Source organism: Colletotrichum chrysophilum, assembly GCF_026319265.1.
Source record: "Colletotrichum chrysophilum strain AFK26 chromosome Unknown scaffold_127, whole genome shotgun sequence".
Classification (NCBI taxonomy): domain Eukaryota; kingdom Fungi; phylum Ascomycota; class Sordariomycetes; order Glomerellales; family Glomerellaceae; genus Colletotrichum; species Colletotrichum chrysophilum.
The window spans coordinates 1-12,020 of NW_026517414.1; the positions used below are offsets into that span (position 1 = coordinate 1).

General features: G+C 50.3%; 3 protein-coding genes across 3 annotated transcripts; 1 reads left to right on the forward strand and 2 right to left on the reverse strand.

Annotated features, from left to right (window-relative positions):
* Window positions 1-2,836: 2,836 nt before the first annotated feature.
* Window positions 2,837-4,929, forward strand: COL26b_011009 (uncharacterized protein; the record flags this gene model as incomplete). The annotated part of the gene is made up of 3 exons (XM_053183691.1): window positions 2,837-3,767; window positions 3,905-4,237; window positions 4,289-4,929. 3 exons carry the CDS (start codon window positions 2,837-2,839, stop codon window positions 4,927-4,929), a joined length of 1,905 nt encoding a protein of 634 aa, XP_053032328.1.
* Window positions 4,930-5,524: 595 nt separating this feature from the next.
* COL26b_011010 (uncharacterized protein) lies at window positions 5,525-5,785 on the reverse strand (the record flags this gene model as incomplete). The annotated part of the gene is made up of 1 exon (XM_053183692.1): window positions 5,525-5,785. One exon carries the CDS (start codon window positions 5,783-5,785, stop codon window positions 5,525-5,527), a length of 261 nt encoding a protein of 86 aa, XP_053032329.1.
* A 1,324-nt stretch (window positions 5,786-7,109) lies between these two features.
* Window positions 7,110-8,665, reverse strand: COL26b_011011 (uncharacterized protein; the record flags this gene model as incomplete). The annotated part of the gene is made up of 3 exons (XM_053183693.1): window positions 7,110-7,566; window positions 7,625-8,589; window positions 8,642-8,665. The coding sequence occupies 3 exons, from the start codon at window positions 8,663-8,665 to the stop codon at window positions 7,110-7,112; spliced, it is 1,446 nt and encodes a 481-aa protein (XP_053032330.1).
* Between the last annotated feature and the right edge of the window lie 3,355 nt (window positions 8,666-12,020).

Here is a 12,020-nt window from a genome sequence, read left to right on the forward strand (position 1 = left end):
CCGATGCTGCTGGGACCCTGGCTGAGAGTAAGACATACAAGGCGCTTTGCTGCCTTCAAGAGCCGTTTAGGTCAAAAGCCAGTTCTGCCTTCCACTGTAGATGTACTGTTTTCCATGAAGAAGTACTCCAGCCGTTTGGCAATGTGCCCCGGAAGCGCCAAGACCGACTGGTCTGTGCTCAACTAAATTTTTAGACTTGCAAAACGGACACCGATTTTGCAAACCTCTGTAGCTATGAAGCCCAACCCAATTGAGGGAGCCTTTTCCCTCGGTCTCCCTCAGTGTCAGAAAGTCGCTGCCGTTGCAAAATGTCTCGCTACAGCCGTGTTACCAAGCCACTGCGGCAATTGCGTGGCAGGGAAACCGTCACATTCTATCAAAGACGTAAATTTGTAAGACACGTCGGACAAGGTCTCGTCTGATTCGTGTCGCTTAGCTGCGGAGAATATTTGGCTTCCATTGAAAAGCATCGACCCCAGCCACAGAAACAAACAACGACCAGCTCGCGAGGCGAAGCACGTACAAAGACCAGAAAAGCTGCAGTGTAGATCAGCATGTACCCGTACGCAGCAAACACGAGAAACGGGCCGTTTACTCTGCCAGAAATATCAATGACCGTCGATTTGATGGCAAAGGAGCAGAGTTCCAAGTTCTTCCCTCTATCGCAAACAAAGGTGACATCATGGTTGGAATGCCAAAGGATGCCACTTGTCGGAATGTAGACATCGCCTTGGGACTAAGACGCTGGTTACTCCCAGCCAAGCTCGTATTCTGGGATTGCAACGTGACGACTCTCCAGACGAAAGGAATACCACGCGAATCAGTTCCGCATCGGTCTGATGCAGACAATTTCACTTTTCGGGATCGGATGCGGGCGCTAATGTGGCTCGCACCGGCGACTTGGCGATGTCCCCTCGCAAACGATCTCAGACATCATATGGCCCGCGCTTCTCTGGTTCGTTGCAAGGGATAGCACTTTAACCAGTGCATCCCGCCTGCGATTCTCCGCCCCTCCTTCACATCTACCAACCTCCCTCCCTGATGTCACTCGTTCAACAGTGGTAGCTCGACGTTACCAAACCTCATCGCAGAACACCGCACCGCACAATTCGCTTCACTCAGCAAACCTCAAAACCGACGGCATTTCGATGGACCACGAGCGACCATGACCGAGCTGAACGCCTTCATCTCTAACGGTACATGTTACCATGCGTCCGGCAAGAAGGTGGACGAATGGCTGCCGTGCGGCAACACTGCCTTTGGCCAATTCACATGTTGCCAACGATCTGATATGTGCTTGTCAAGCCGGGCTTGCTACAACGCACGATTTGGCGTTACTTACCTCGGCGGCTGCAGCGATCCAGAGTACAAGGATGCGAGCTGCCCAGACAAGGGTGCCTTGAGCAGTAAGTCGATCGTTGGGGGTCCGTCTTGTGATGGACGAGTGACTGACGAGGTGTCAACTCCAGGTCAACCTTGGGCAGGCCTCGTGTACTGCAACGGCACAACGGAGCAATGGGTAGCTTGCGAGCAAAAGGCACGACCGACGACACTCACATCGGCAGACGCATGCTGGTGCCCCCAAACATCACGAACAGTTGCGTTCACCGATTCCTCGATCCTCGAGAATGTCGTCCAGCTACCTACCACCCTGGGAGGTAGCGTCATCTGGCAACCTGGCCACGTTCCACTTCCAACACAACCTAACACGACACCGACGGGCACAGCTACTCAAACAACTGCTTCAATAACAAGCACGATCTCAGCATCACAGCCGACAGCTACAAATATGAACGAAGAAGATGACGGAACAACCATGACGGCAGGATCCAAAGTTGGCATCGGCGTTGGCGTCGGGTTAGGTTGCACCGTTCTTCTCGCAGTGCTGATTTACCTGTTCTTCGCCCGACGGAAATGGCAGAGGGGCGATATGGCTGAGCTGGACAACACAAAGTCAGAAGGCGGGAATGGCTGGGGCCGCAGTCCAATGACACCGGGGACTGCTGTGTCGGAACTGGACTCAAACACGCATCAGTGGTGTGACAGAATGGAGCTCGACGCGACCCCGAGAGGCTCCACGGTAGATGGACTGGATGGATATGGAAGCAAGGTCCACGATCAAGGTCAGGCTTATTCACTTGGAAAGTCGCTGAGCGTAAGCAAGGCGGGGAAAGGAAAGAGGTCGCCGAGCCCGATAGCAGAACTCCCGGGATGATTACATGATGTGAGGGACTTCGCATGAGATACCACCTGATTTCTTTGGCATGGAACTATCTGTCTACATTATGGCATAGCTTAGAAACAGCATATTTCCACATACAAATACCACATTCTAATGGGATTCTTGACTTCCCATTCAAGTTGATCGATGAAATCATGTCCGTTCTCAAGCGAGCCATCCTGCTTTCCTGTTGTTGGGGTCGAAGAGTTTTCGATCAATTCACATGCGGATTAGAATTTCAGCTGAACTCTAAACGCCAGGTCAAAGCGATCTTTCCCTTTCAACCTGGGCTGTATCTGACGCATTCCTCGTGGCGCGCCTCAATTGGTATCTGCGGCATGACCGACATCGGGAACTCCTCCAATTGGGTTGAAGGTCTCAGCCTTCGCGTTGTGAACATGCCGGAATACTTGCTGCCGGTATCAATACCGAAACATCCAATTTGCACTTCATTAATACAAGAAATCATGTGGTCAGGTCTCATGTCAGCGAGTCGAGCTGCGTGTGTTCTCCCGGTTCTATAAAGCTTTGGCTTTCGGTTCCTTCAGCAAGGTAACCTCAACCTTTCTTACGGTATTATCTTCAAACCCTGAGCCTCGCCTGGATTCACTTAGCATGTCATTTGCCACCAACACCGACCCAGATGGGTTTTGGGAGTCGTTTGTCGAACCTACTCCTGTACAAGCTACCACTGCTGCATCAGTACCAGCACAGTTTGGCAGCTATTACACGGAGGAAGCCTTCTCCGTAGCAGAAGCAGCCGTCTATTCATATCAAACCGCAGCCCACATCCCAGAATCAGTTCCAGTCAAGATCCTACATAATGTTGCTCCTAAGCGGATTGTCATCTGCTGCGATGGAACCTGGCAATCATCTACAACCGGAGAGAAGAACATCCCTTCTAACGTCACTCGACTGGCCCGTTCTATTTGCAGAACTGGCGAGGACGCAGATGGCAAGGTATTCCAACAGCTTGTGTATTATAGCTCGGGCATCGGCACTGGAGACTTAAGCTTCCTGGAAAAGAAACGTCAAGGAGGCTTCGGCGCCGGTCTATCTGGTGACGTTATCGAGGCATACAACTTCATCGTCAACAACTATGCTCCTGGAGACCAGATATTCTGCTTTGGGTTTTCCCGTGGGGCATACACGGCTCGTTCTGTGGCTGGCCTCATCACCGACATTGGCATCATTCAGCCTCACGAGATGCAAGATTTCCCGGAGCTCTACGACCTCTACCGAAAGCACGATGACAGCTACAACTTCCGTCAGTCCCCGAAGTATCGTCAGTGGATCACGGGAGTTCCCGCAAAGGATGGCGATTCTTGGAAATACGAATTCAGGAATGCCCGTTGGGATGTACTTCCGCACAAGATGCCTTCAGAGAAGACCAGGATCGTCGAGGTTGTTGGGGTCTTTGACACAGTGGGCAGCTTGGGAATACCTGACATCACTTATACGCAGTGGGGGAAGCAACTACTCCGAAAACTTGCGCCTTTCTTGGGCGTTGACGACGGGGGATTCCACAATCCATGCTTGAGCCCTTGTAAGATATCGCAATCTCCTACCACTCTTTAACCCTTTCCTCCTGGTCTTAGCTTTGCCTTCTATTCATGCCAATGAATAACCAGGAGGGTTTAGAAGGACTGACTGGGTTTTTGGATTGTGCTAATACGAGATCAGTCATCAAACGTGCGTTCCATACGATGGCCATCGATGAGCACCGGAAACCATTCTCTCCAACCCTCTGGCACCGCTCTCCACAGAACCATAATAATCTCCGGAAACCCCATGAGAGCAAAGTGAAGCTCAGGAACGGATTCATCACTATCTTGGAAAACGGTGGTGATGAGAATGAGAAATCGGAGGCATGGGAAGACTTCATAGCTCGTGCGGTGTACGATGAGTTGCACGGGAGCAACTCAGACCTCGTCCAAGTATGGTTCCCTGGTGTTCACATCAACGTTGGCGGTGGCAATTCAAACATCCTGGCTGGTGATGAATCCGACTTCGAACGTAAGCTTTATGCTCTCTCGAAAGGAATTGGGTGAATTCTAACAAATCCAGAACTTGCTCTCATATCCTTCGCTTGGATGTGCGACCAAATCAAGCCATATCTTCAACTCGACGATGATGCAGTGTATGAGACACTCTCTACCCTGGCAGATCGTGAAGTTGAGCAGCGAAAGAGAATGATCCAAGACCTTAGACGTGGCAAAGATTACGGATCCAATTGGGCTACGAAGCCTTTTTGGAAGGTCTTGGACTATACTGGGGTTTACAAGGCATCTAAGAAGGGAGCCCCCGAGGACGCATGGGCTTTGGGCACAATTGTTGACAGTTTCACTGGTATGATGAAGATGTCAGGGTCAAAATACCGTACTCCTGGACGATACAAGGAAGACAACGCCGACAATGACATGAGTGAGACGAAAGAGGAGATTCATCCTTCAGTCTTCTTACGCTATGAAACCCTCTCAGCCTATCGGCCCAATTCCCTCGCCGGATTCGAGAGATTCGAGAAATCATCAAAGAAGGGTAGACATAAGGTCACGCGGGGATGGAGGAATGGCAACCTCGTGATTCCAGAATATGTGATCAAGCCCACTGATACGATCTCGCGACGATTGGCTGAGTGTTTCGCCGGCGGGAAGGAGTTTGTTGCCAAGCTTGATGCTACAGGGGATGAGGTTTATGGCTACAACTGACTATCCATCGGGAATCAGGTTGCATTCTAGGATGCTAGTACTATAAACTAGATAGCTGTTTTTGCATTAACCCACCAAGTTGTTTCCGCTGTTCCTCCGGATGCCTCGCAGGCTACCTTCGTCGTGACCAGTCCGCAACCGAAGCTGCAAATTAGGTTCTCTGAACCTTTTGTCCGAGAAATTCAGACCACCCCGGTGGAGAGACGTTGGTAATACGGCACATGTCGCTACACTCACCGCGGAGCGCGTTGGCTCGATTCACGGTAATGCCAGGCGACGGGGAACTTGGGGACAAACGTGGATCATCCGCTAGACTGACGCTAAATCTAGACTCAACTGAGAGCGATTCGTTGAATCTTTTCGTGCGGGCGGATCTAATCAAGCATACGTTCTTCGCGATAGCTGTGGAAATAGTCGACATGCATTCATAGAAGGTACTGCGGAGATTGTTTGTACATTGTCTTTATTCTGTATGTGCTGAGAATATGAAGTTGTGAAATCAAAGTGAGGCTGAAAAGCTCAAGCCTCTGATGCAAACATAATCGCTTGTGTATGATGACCCATCCAAATCCCCCTATGACATTTCCCCTCGCACTTAGACGCAGGCGACGGTCTGAGTGCAGCTGTCGCCTCGCTTAAGACCCTTGCAGGCGTCCTCGTTGTCCTTGGTGGCCTTGGCGTCGAAGGTGTCAGTCTTGCCGCGCTGGCAGACGCCGGTGTTGCCAGTGCAGAAGAGGTTGGTGCCCTGTTGGCAGACAGACAGATAGTTGGCGGTCTCGTAGGTGGTGGCGCGAGGGACAGACGCAGCCGAGGCGACAGCGGCCAGGGCAAGGACAGCAAAGGTAGGGAACTGCATTTTGAATGTTTTGTGTGTTGGCTTGTTTACTCGAAGAGAGCGTTGATTGAAGAGAGTAAGAGTTGATGGAATGAGTGAAGTGGGTTGATAGAGGCTGATTGAGTTGGATGATGAGCAAGAAATGTGTTGGGTGTTTCTTCTTTTCTTATATGCCGTCCTTGTCGCCTGAGAAGCTATTGATCAGCGCTCGGGTAGATCGCGATTTCCCTGACTCAAACGAGGTTCCTCGGTTCCAGGGACTGTGTCGTCGCGAATAGAATCTCCCCAGGGGTGATGTGGGACGTTGGCGGCTGGGCGAAAGCTCCCTCCACTATCAGCTCACTCAGGCCTGAGCGTTGTCGGGGTTCCCGCTTGCAGCGAGGCGAGAACCTTAATGAACATAGCGAGGTGTGGCATTGCTTCATGCGCGTCGAATAGATTAATAGTGACGTTTCAGCCCTCTCTTGTTGGCTCCTAATCTGGATTAGACGGACCTGCGTTATTACCCCAGACAAGTCACCTGGAGGACTTTTGGGATAGAGTTATTGCAACTGAACTCGCTTTCAGGAACGATATTCCGGGTAAATCGGCTGCGTCACATCGGACCACGTTCGAAGCCTAGTCTAAATATTGCCGATACAATCCGTTGTAACTTGCTCAGGACTATTTTCAGATTGATCCTGGTTACAAATGCTTAGAAAGAGTCCAGAAGCATTTTGGAACGCTAGCTGCGAGCTTCTTTTTGGCCAATTACCGGAGTTTTGGTGAGGTGCTCAATTCTATCGATTCTTGGCAAACCATGTTGACTTGGCTCAACGAACAGAGAGTTCATCCAATGACCGATACTCACCTCGTCTGTCTAACTTAGGGACACTGGACATGATGGGAACTTGCGATCACCTGCTTGACATGCGAGATTCTGCACAGAAAATCCGTATGTATCAATGAACCGATGGCGTTGCATCTATCGAGAAGTCTGCGGTGTCGTTTTGGCCACCTCGTGTCTGCGACGACCCACAAAGCCTTGGAAACAGGTCGCCCTGACTCGGCAAATCCTGCTTGAAGCAACAGAGCGCTGAAGCTCAGCACCCGTCACCGCAGCACTGGGCCTAGAACTCTCAGTGCCGTCGGCCGCGGCTACATCGATGCTCCTTGCACTTATGCTCCGATCCGCGCGGCTCAGTTCACAAACAGGACTTTTTTAGACAGACGGACGGACGGACATTCGACAGTCTTCCAGAGCGAAGAAAACTGGATGAATTAAGCCTTGCAATGGTTCGTCTCTAACCAGACGCCTTTCAATCCGGAACGGCGCACAATCCTCCGCACACTTGGGGCCAGCCAGTTACTCAAAGACTTTCTTCCACACCCAAAGGCTCCGCGTGTTGGTGTATTGCTTGAATCCTTCAATGCCCCATTCCATTCCAATTCCACTCTCTTTGTGACCTCCGAAGGGAACATTGGGTGCAACGTCAAAATGCGAGTTGACCCAGACGCTTCCGGCACTGAGGCACCGGGCCATCCGCTCAGCGCGCTTCAGATCCTTGCTCCACACCGATGCGCCGAGGCCCGTTTCAAGGCCGTTGGCACGGTCGATTACATCCTCCTCGGAGGACCACTTCAGCAACGGCACAATTGGTCCAAACGGCTCTTCTTTGACGATACGAGAGTCCTCAGGTGGGTTGTCAATGATCGCAGGCTCGATGAAGTAGCCCTTGCAGGTTTCACGGACAGAACCCTCCAGTGCTGTTATCCAACCGCACTTTTCGATGTCTGCGTACATGTTCTTGACCAGCTCATATCTGGTCCAGCATCGTCAGTAAGATGTTGCAATTGGCAAATTTGAACTTTGATACTCACTGCATGCTGTTTTGAAGAGGCCCAACAATAACATCCGGCTCAAAGCCCCCACCAGTCTTGATGTTGTTTTTAGTGAACTCTACCATGGCATCTCTGAACTCATCATAGATCTTTTCGTGGACGTAGATTCGCTTCACTAGCATGCAGATCTGGCCCGAGTTCAAAAAGGCAAGTGTCGCGATCTTGGGCAGACACTTAGAGATGTCAACATCCTCACAGAGAATGGCAGCATCGTTGCCGCCAAGCTCGAGAAGACATCTCTTGAGAGTTTTGGCGCAGCTCTCCGCGACCCTCTTCCCTGTAGCGATCGATCCGGTGAAAGCGATCATGTCGATTCCTGGGTGTGCCGTCATCCATGGACCGAGATCATCGTTGCCACTAAGGACTTGGAACACTCCCGGGGGGAAGATAGACATTGCGATCTCGCCCAGCTTCAGGTCGCAGTACGGCGTATAAGGCGACGGCTTCATGATGATTGTGTTGCCCGTCATAAGCGCAGGTCCGACCTTGCCCAAACCCAACAGCATTGGCCAGTTCCAGGGAACAATGGCACCGCAAACTCCAAGGGGAGGGAACGTCGAGTAGATTGTTCTCTCGTCATTGTCCTCGAGAACCTCGTCTTTCACTTCCATGGTTGCAAAAGCACGCAGCCAGGCTATAGTCATGGTCATCTCCGAGTTAGCTAGGCCCAAAGGCTTGCCTTGCTCCATGGTCTGCAGCTTCTCCAGGCTTTCCCTGTTCTCTTCAATAGCGTCCGCATACTGCAGCACGAGCTTTGACCTCTCCTCATGAGTTGTCTTGCCCCATGTCTTGAAAGCCTTCCTGGCGTGTTGAACTGCATCGTCAAGCTGTTGTTTGGTGGCGACCGGCACCTCGTAGAGAGACTCTTCCGTTGCGGGGTCAATTGAGTGCCGGGTTTCGGCTGTTGGGGCAAATTCTCCGTTGATGATATTGCCCGGATAGGTCTGGATTTCATAAGCTGGAATGTTTCTAAGAAAATGAGGGTACCCATTCTACCTTGATATCAATCGCTGGCGCCATGATTATAGTCTGAGATGCCCCCAGAAGAGAAAACAATCAAATAAAATTTGAAAAGACTCGGTCAGAAAAACGTGTTAATAGAAAACTCTGGGCGAATCCATATTTTCAGTTGTCATTTATGAGAACACAACTTGTCAGCCGGAACATCATTCCGTTCCGACAGCGATGAAACTTATCTACGGAACACCAAAGTACCTTTACCCCGCAAGCTGCGCATATTCCGATGTAAGCCTGCGTGGCACTGTGGAGGGACGATAAGCTGAAGATTTGGGAACTTGCGCTAGCGTTACGTCTTGTGGTTGGTCGCCTTTTTGCCCGTCGACCTTGATTCGTCCACAGTCTTACCTGTCCCTGTGATCTCACATAAGACGAACCCTAGAGGATGCTGATCCATGCCAAATCTGGTGTCACCACGAGTTTCCCTAGGATCATGAACAAATGAAACCACTCGAACTCCATGTGGTGGGCCGATGCATTGTCATCCTAATGTCGTGTTTCTCGAAAGACTTGGCTCTGTTCTTTAACCGGGAACTTTGGTACGACAGAAGACCTTTTTTTGGCGACACTTGGACGATGACGGATGCATGGTGGAATCGCAGTTCAGTAAGGGTCTTCGCATGTTCTCAAGTGGGACGTGAATGTCTAGAAGATCAATATTGTTCCCCGGCAGATTGGGTATGAGAAGCAATCTCAGGCTGTTCGATGCAACCTAAAGTTCGGATTTCTTAATTGTACGGCAGAAGCCTTTCTGAATTATTATACTGGGCAATGTAATTGATCCCGATCCTAACAAGGTTGAAGATCTCGCTTGCGACGGCACGATCTGACCAGACACTGGGCCTCGGAGACTTTTCGTCTGGTGTTCGAAATGTTTCCGACAGGTGAGCTCGGTCTTACGGATCTAGCAGAGCGAATTGAAATTTGATGGCAAAAGGCGTGACAAGACCTTCCAGCGATGTGTGTATAAGTACTACATTGTTCTCTCGTGCTGCATGGAATGTGTTTTCAAGCCTTCAAGGTGAGGCAAGCAATAAAGCAACCAAATCTCTACCATGTCAGACCAGCATGACCCAGAATACCTTCTTCGCGAAACGAAGCGCGAGATTGAACGACTTCGAAAACAGCACCAATGGTTCCAAGGCTGTCTGGAAAACAAGACTGTCTTCGCACCGGTAGATCTCAGTGATCCGTCCCTAAAGGTTCTCGACGTCGGCTGTGCTGATGGTAAGTCCCGACCGCCTGGTTCAAATTTCCCCTCGTTATCATTCTGATCAGTCGATCTAGGAATCCTTTTAAGAGATCTCAGACAAGAGCTTGCGCCATCTGCACAACTTGTCGGTCTCGATTACATGCCTTCCTTCCTCCCTGAATCTCCCGATGGCAACATTCGCTACACGACCGGAGATGCATGTGAACGGCCCGCACCTGACTTAGCCGGAATCTTCAACTTCACTCATGTTCGTTTCGTCCTACCAGGATGCGGAAAAGCCGGTGCGGATCGTGTAGTCTCCAACCTAACAGGTAGGTCTTGATGGTGCATTCATGGTGCAGCTTTACTTACGTGGACCTCAGAAACACTTGCGCCGGGAGGCTGGCTTCAGATCCAAGAGATGGATCTTTCAGCAGGTCGCACCGATCATCCCTCTGCATTCAATGAGGTTCTTCAACTCTTTGAAGCCGTTTTCGAAGCGGATGGTATGGGAGGTCGTTTCAGCTCCAAGATGGATGAATCATTCACCAAGGCCGGGCTAAAGAACGTGACACTGCAACGCCTCGAGATCCCCGCAGGAAAGAGAATTGCGGACGAAACCCTTCGAAAACTGTCTATCGAACCATTTAAACTGACAATTCCAACAGTTATTGGGGCGGCGAAAGGTACGAGTTTATGACATTGCCTAAGCAGGGTGGCAGCCGTGAAATGATCAGCTATTGACAGTATTCAATAGCAATGAGCCTTGAACTCCCAGACTCCATCTTTGATCGTTTGGAAGAGCGCTTTGAGGATGAAATGCTCGAGACAGGAGCAACGTTTGGCACATTCGTCGTCTGCGGTCAAAAGTCTTTGCGGTGAATACCCATGTACTGTTAAAAAGCCCTGCGGAAATAATACATGGCAAGCATTCCATGACTTACATCATTTCGTTCTCTTTTGGACTGACCGAAAATATCGTGTCTGTCTTTTACTAGTGTGTTTCTCTGCTGGTATGTGGCTAGAACGTCTACAGACTTGCGCTGAGGATCCCCGCAATACGGCAGAGTCGTACTTCAGGTTTCCAGACGATCATCAGGGGTCACTGTGCAACGATCCTCATCAACATCCTATCAGATAAACAACTTAGCATGAGCTGACTTCCAAATTTTGGTACATGACCGTGACATAGATATTTATTGCCTTCTCTATACATCCATGGCAAGTCGATGCGTGCGACTCCTAAGTTGGCCCTGAGTCCACCTCCATGAACAAAAAAGTTCTTAATAATGGTGTTAGCGTCGTGTGTGGTCAATCAATGTCAATTTGAACGAAGCTCGCCTCCCAAGATACAGCTTACCTAGGTCACTCTTCAATTGCAACAGCCCTGGCCGGCGCAGAACGCTCTGTTGCTGTTGTTGCAAGCATTGGCGCGAATGCAAGTAGAGCAAAGGTCTTGGCGCTTGACGAGAGCCCAGTCAACCTCTGCGTCCGCACGAGGAGTAACGGCTGCGCCAAATACTGAAGTGGCAGCGAGAATAAGCAGCATGAAGGACTTCATGTTGAATCGTAAAGTTAAGAGAGTTAAGTTGTTAGGAGGATAGAAGGGGTAGAAGTAATGGTCGATGGGGAGGAGACGGGATTAGCAAAGTGAGAGAGACAGAATGCGATTTTTATAGAAGACTGTCAGACCACCCGGCGACTTTCTGTCCGCGGTAGTCCGTATTTTTTGAGTAGTGGTACCGGTGCCCCTTCATTCTGGAACACGGGGAGTGTTAGCGACCGCGTTTACGCAAGAATGGTCAAATGCGAGATATCCGAGGGATGCGGAAAAGAAAAGCAGGAACCTCTTCAGCAATCTAATTGAGTTTGCACAAGTTCTGTCTCAGTTTGTGTCTTTCAGTACAGCATAGGTCGGCCACCCCGTCCGTTTGGCTTGAGTTCGCTGTTCGTATGATTGGCGATACCCGACCAGGCATACATGAAGCCGCTGAACATTGACTACAGGTCCGTCAACCTCTGTTCATCTGGCATCTCCTGAGATTGTCTTTTCAGGTGATTGTGATTGCTCCGACAGATTCTGCTTTAAACTTCTCATAGGCGTATTGGAAGAAAGAACGCGGTGATCTATTAAGGGTTTGATTTTCAAAAGCTGAGTCTATGTCG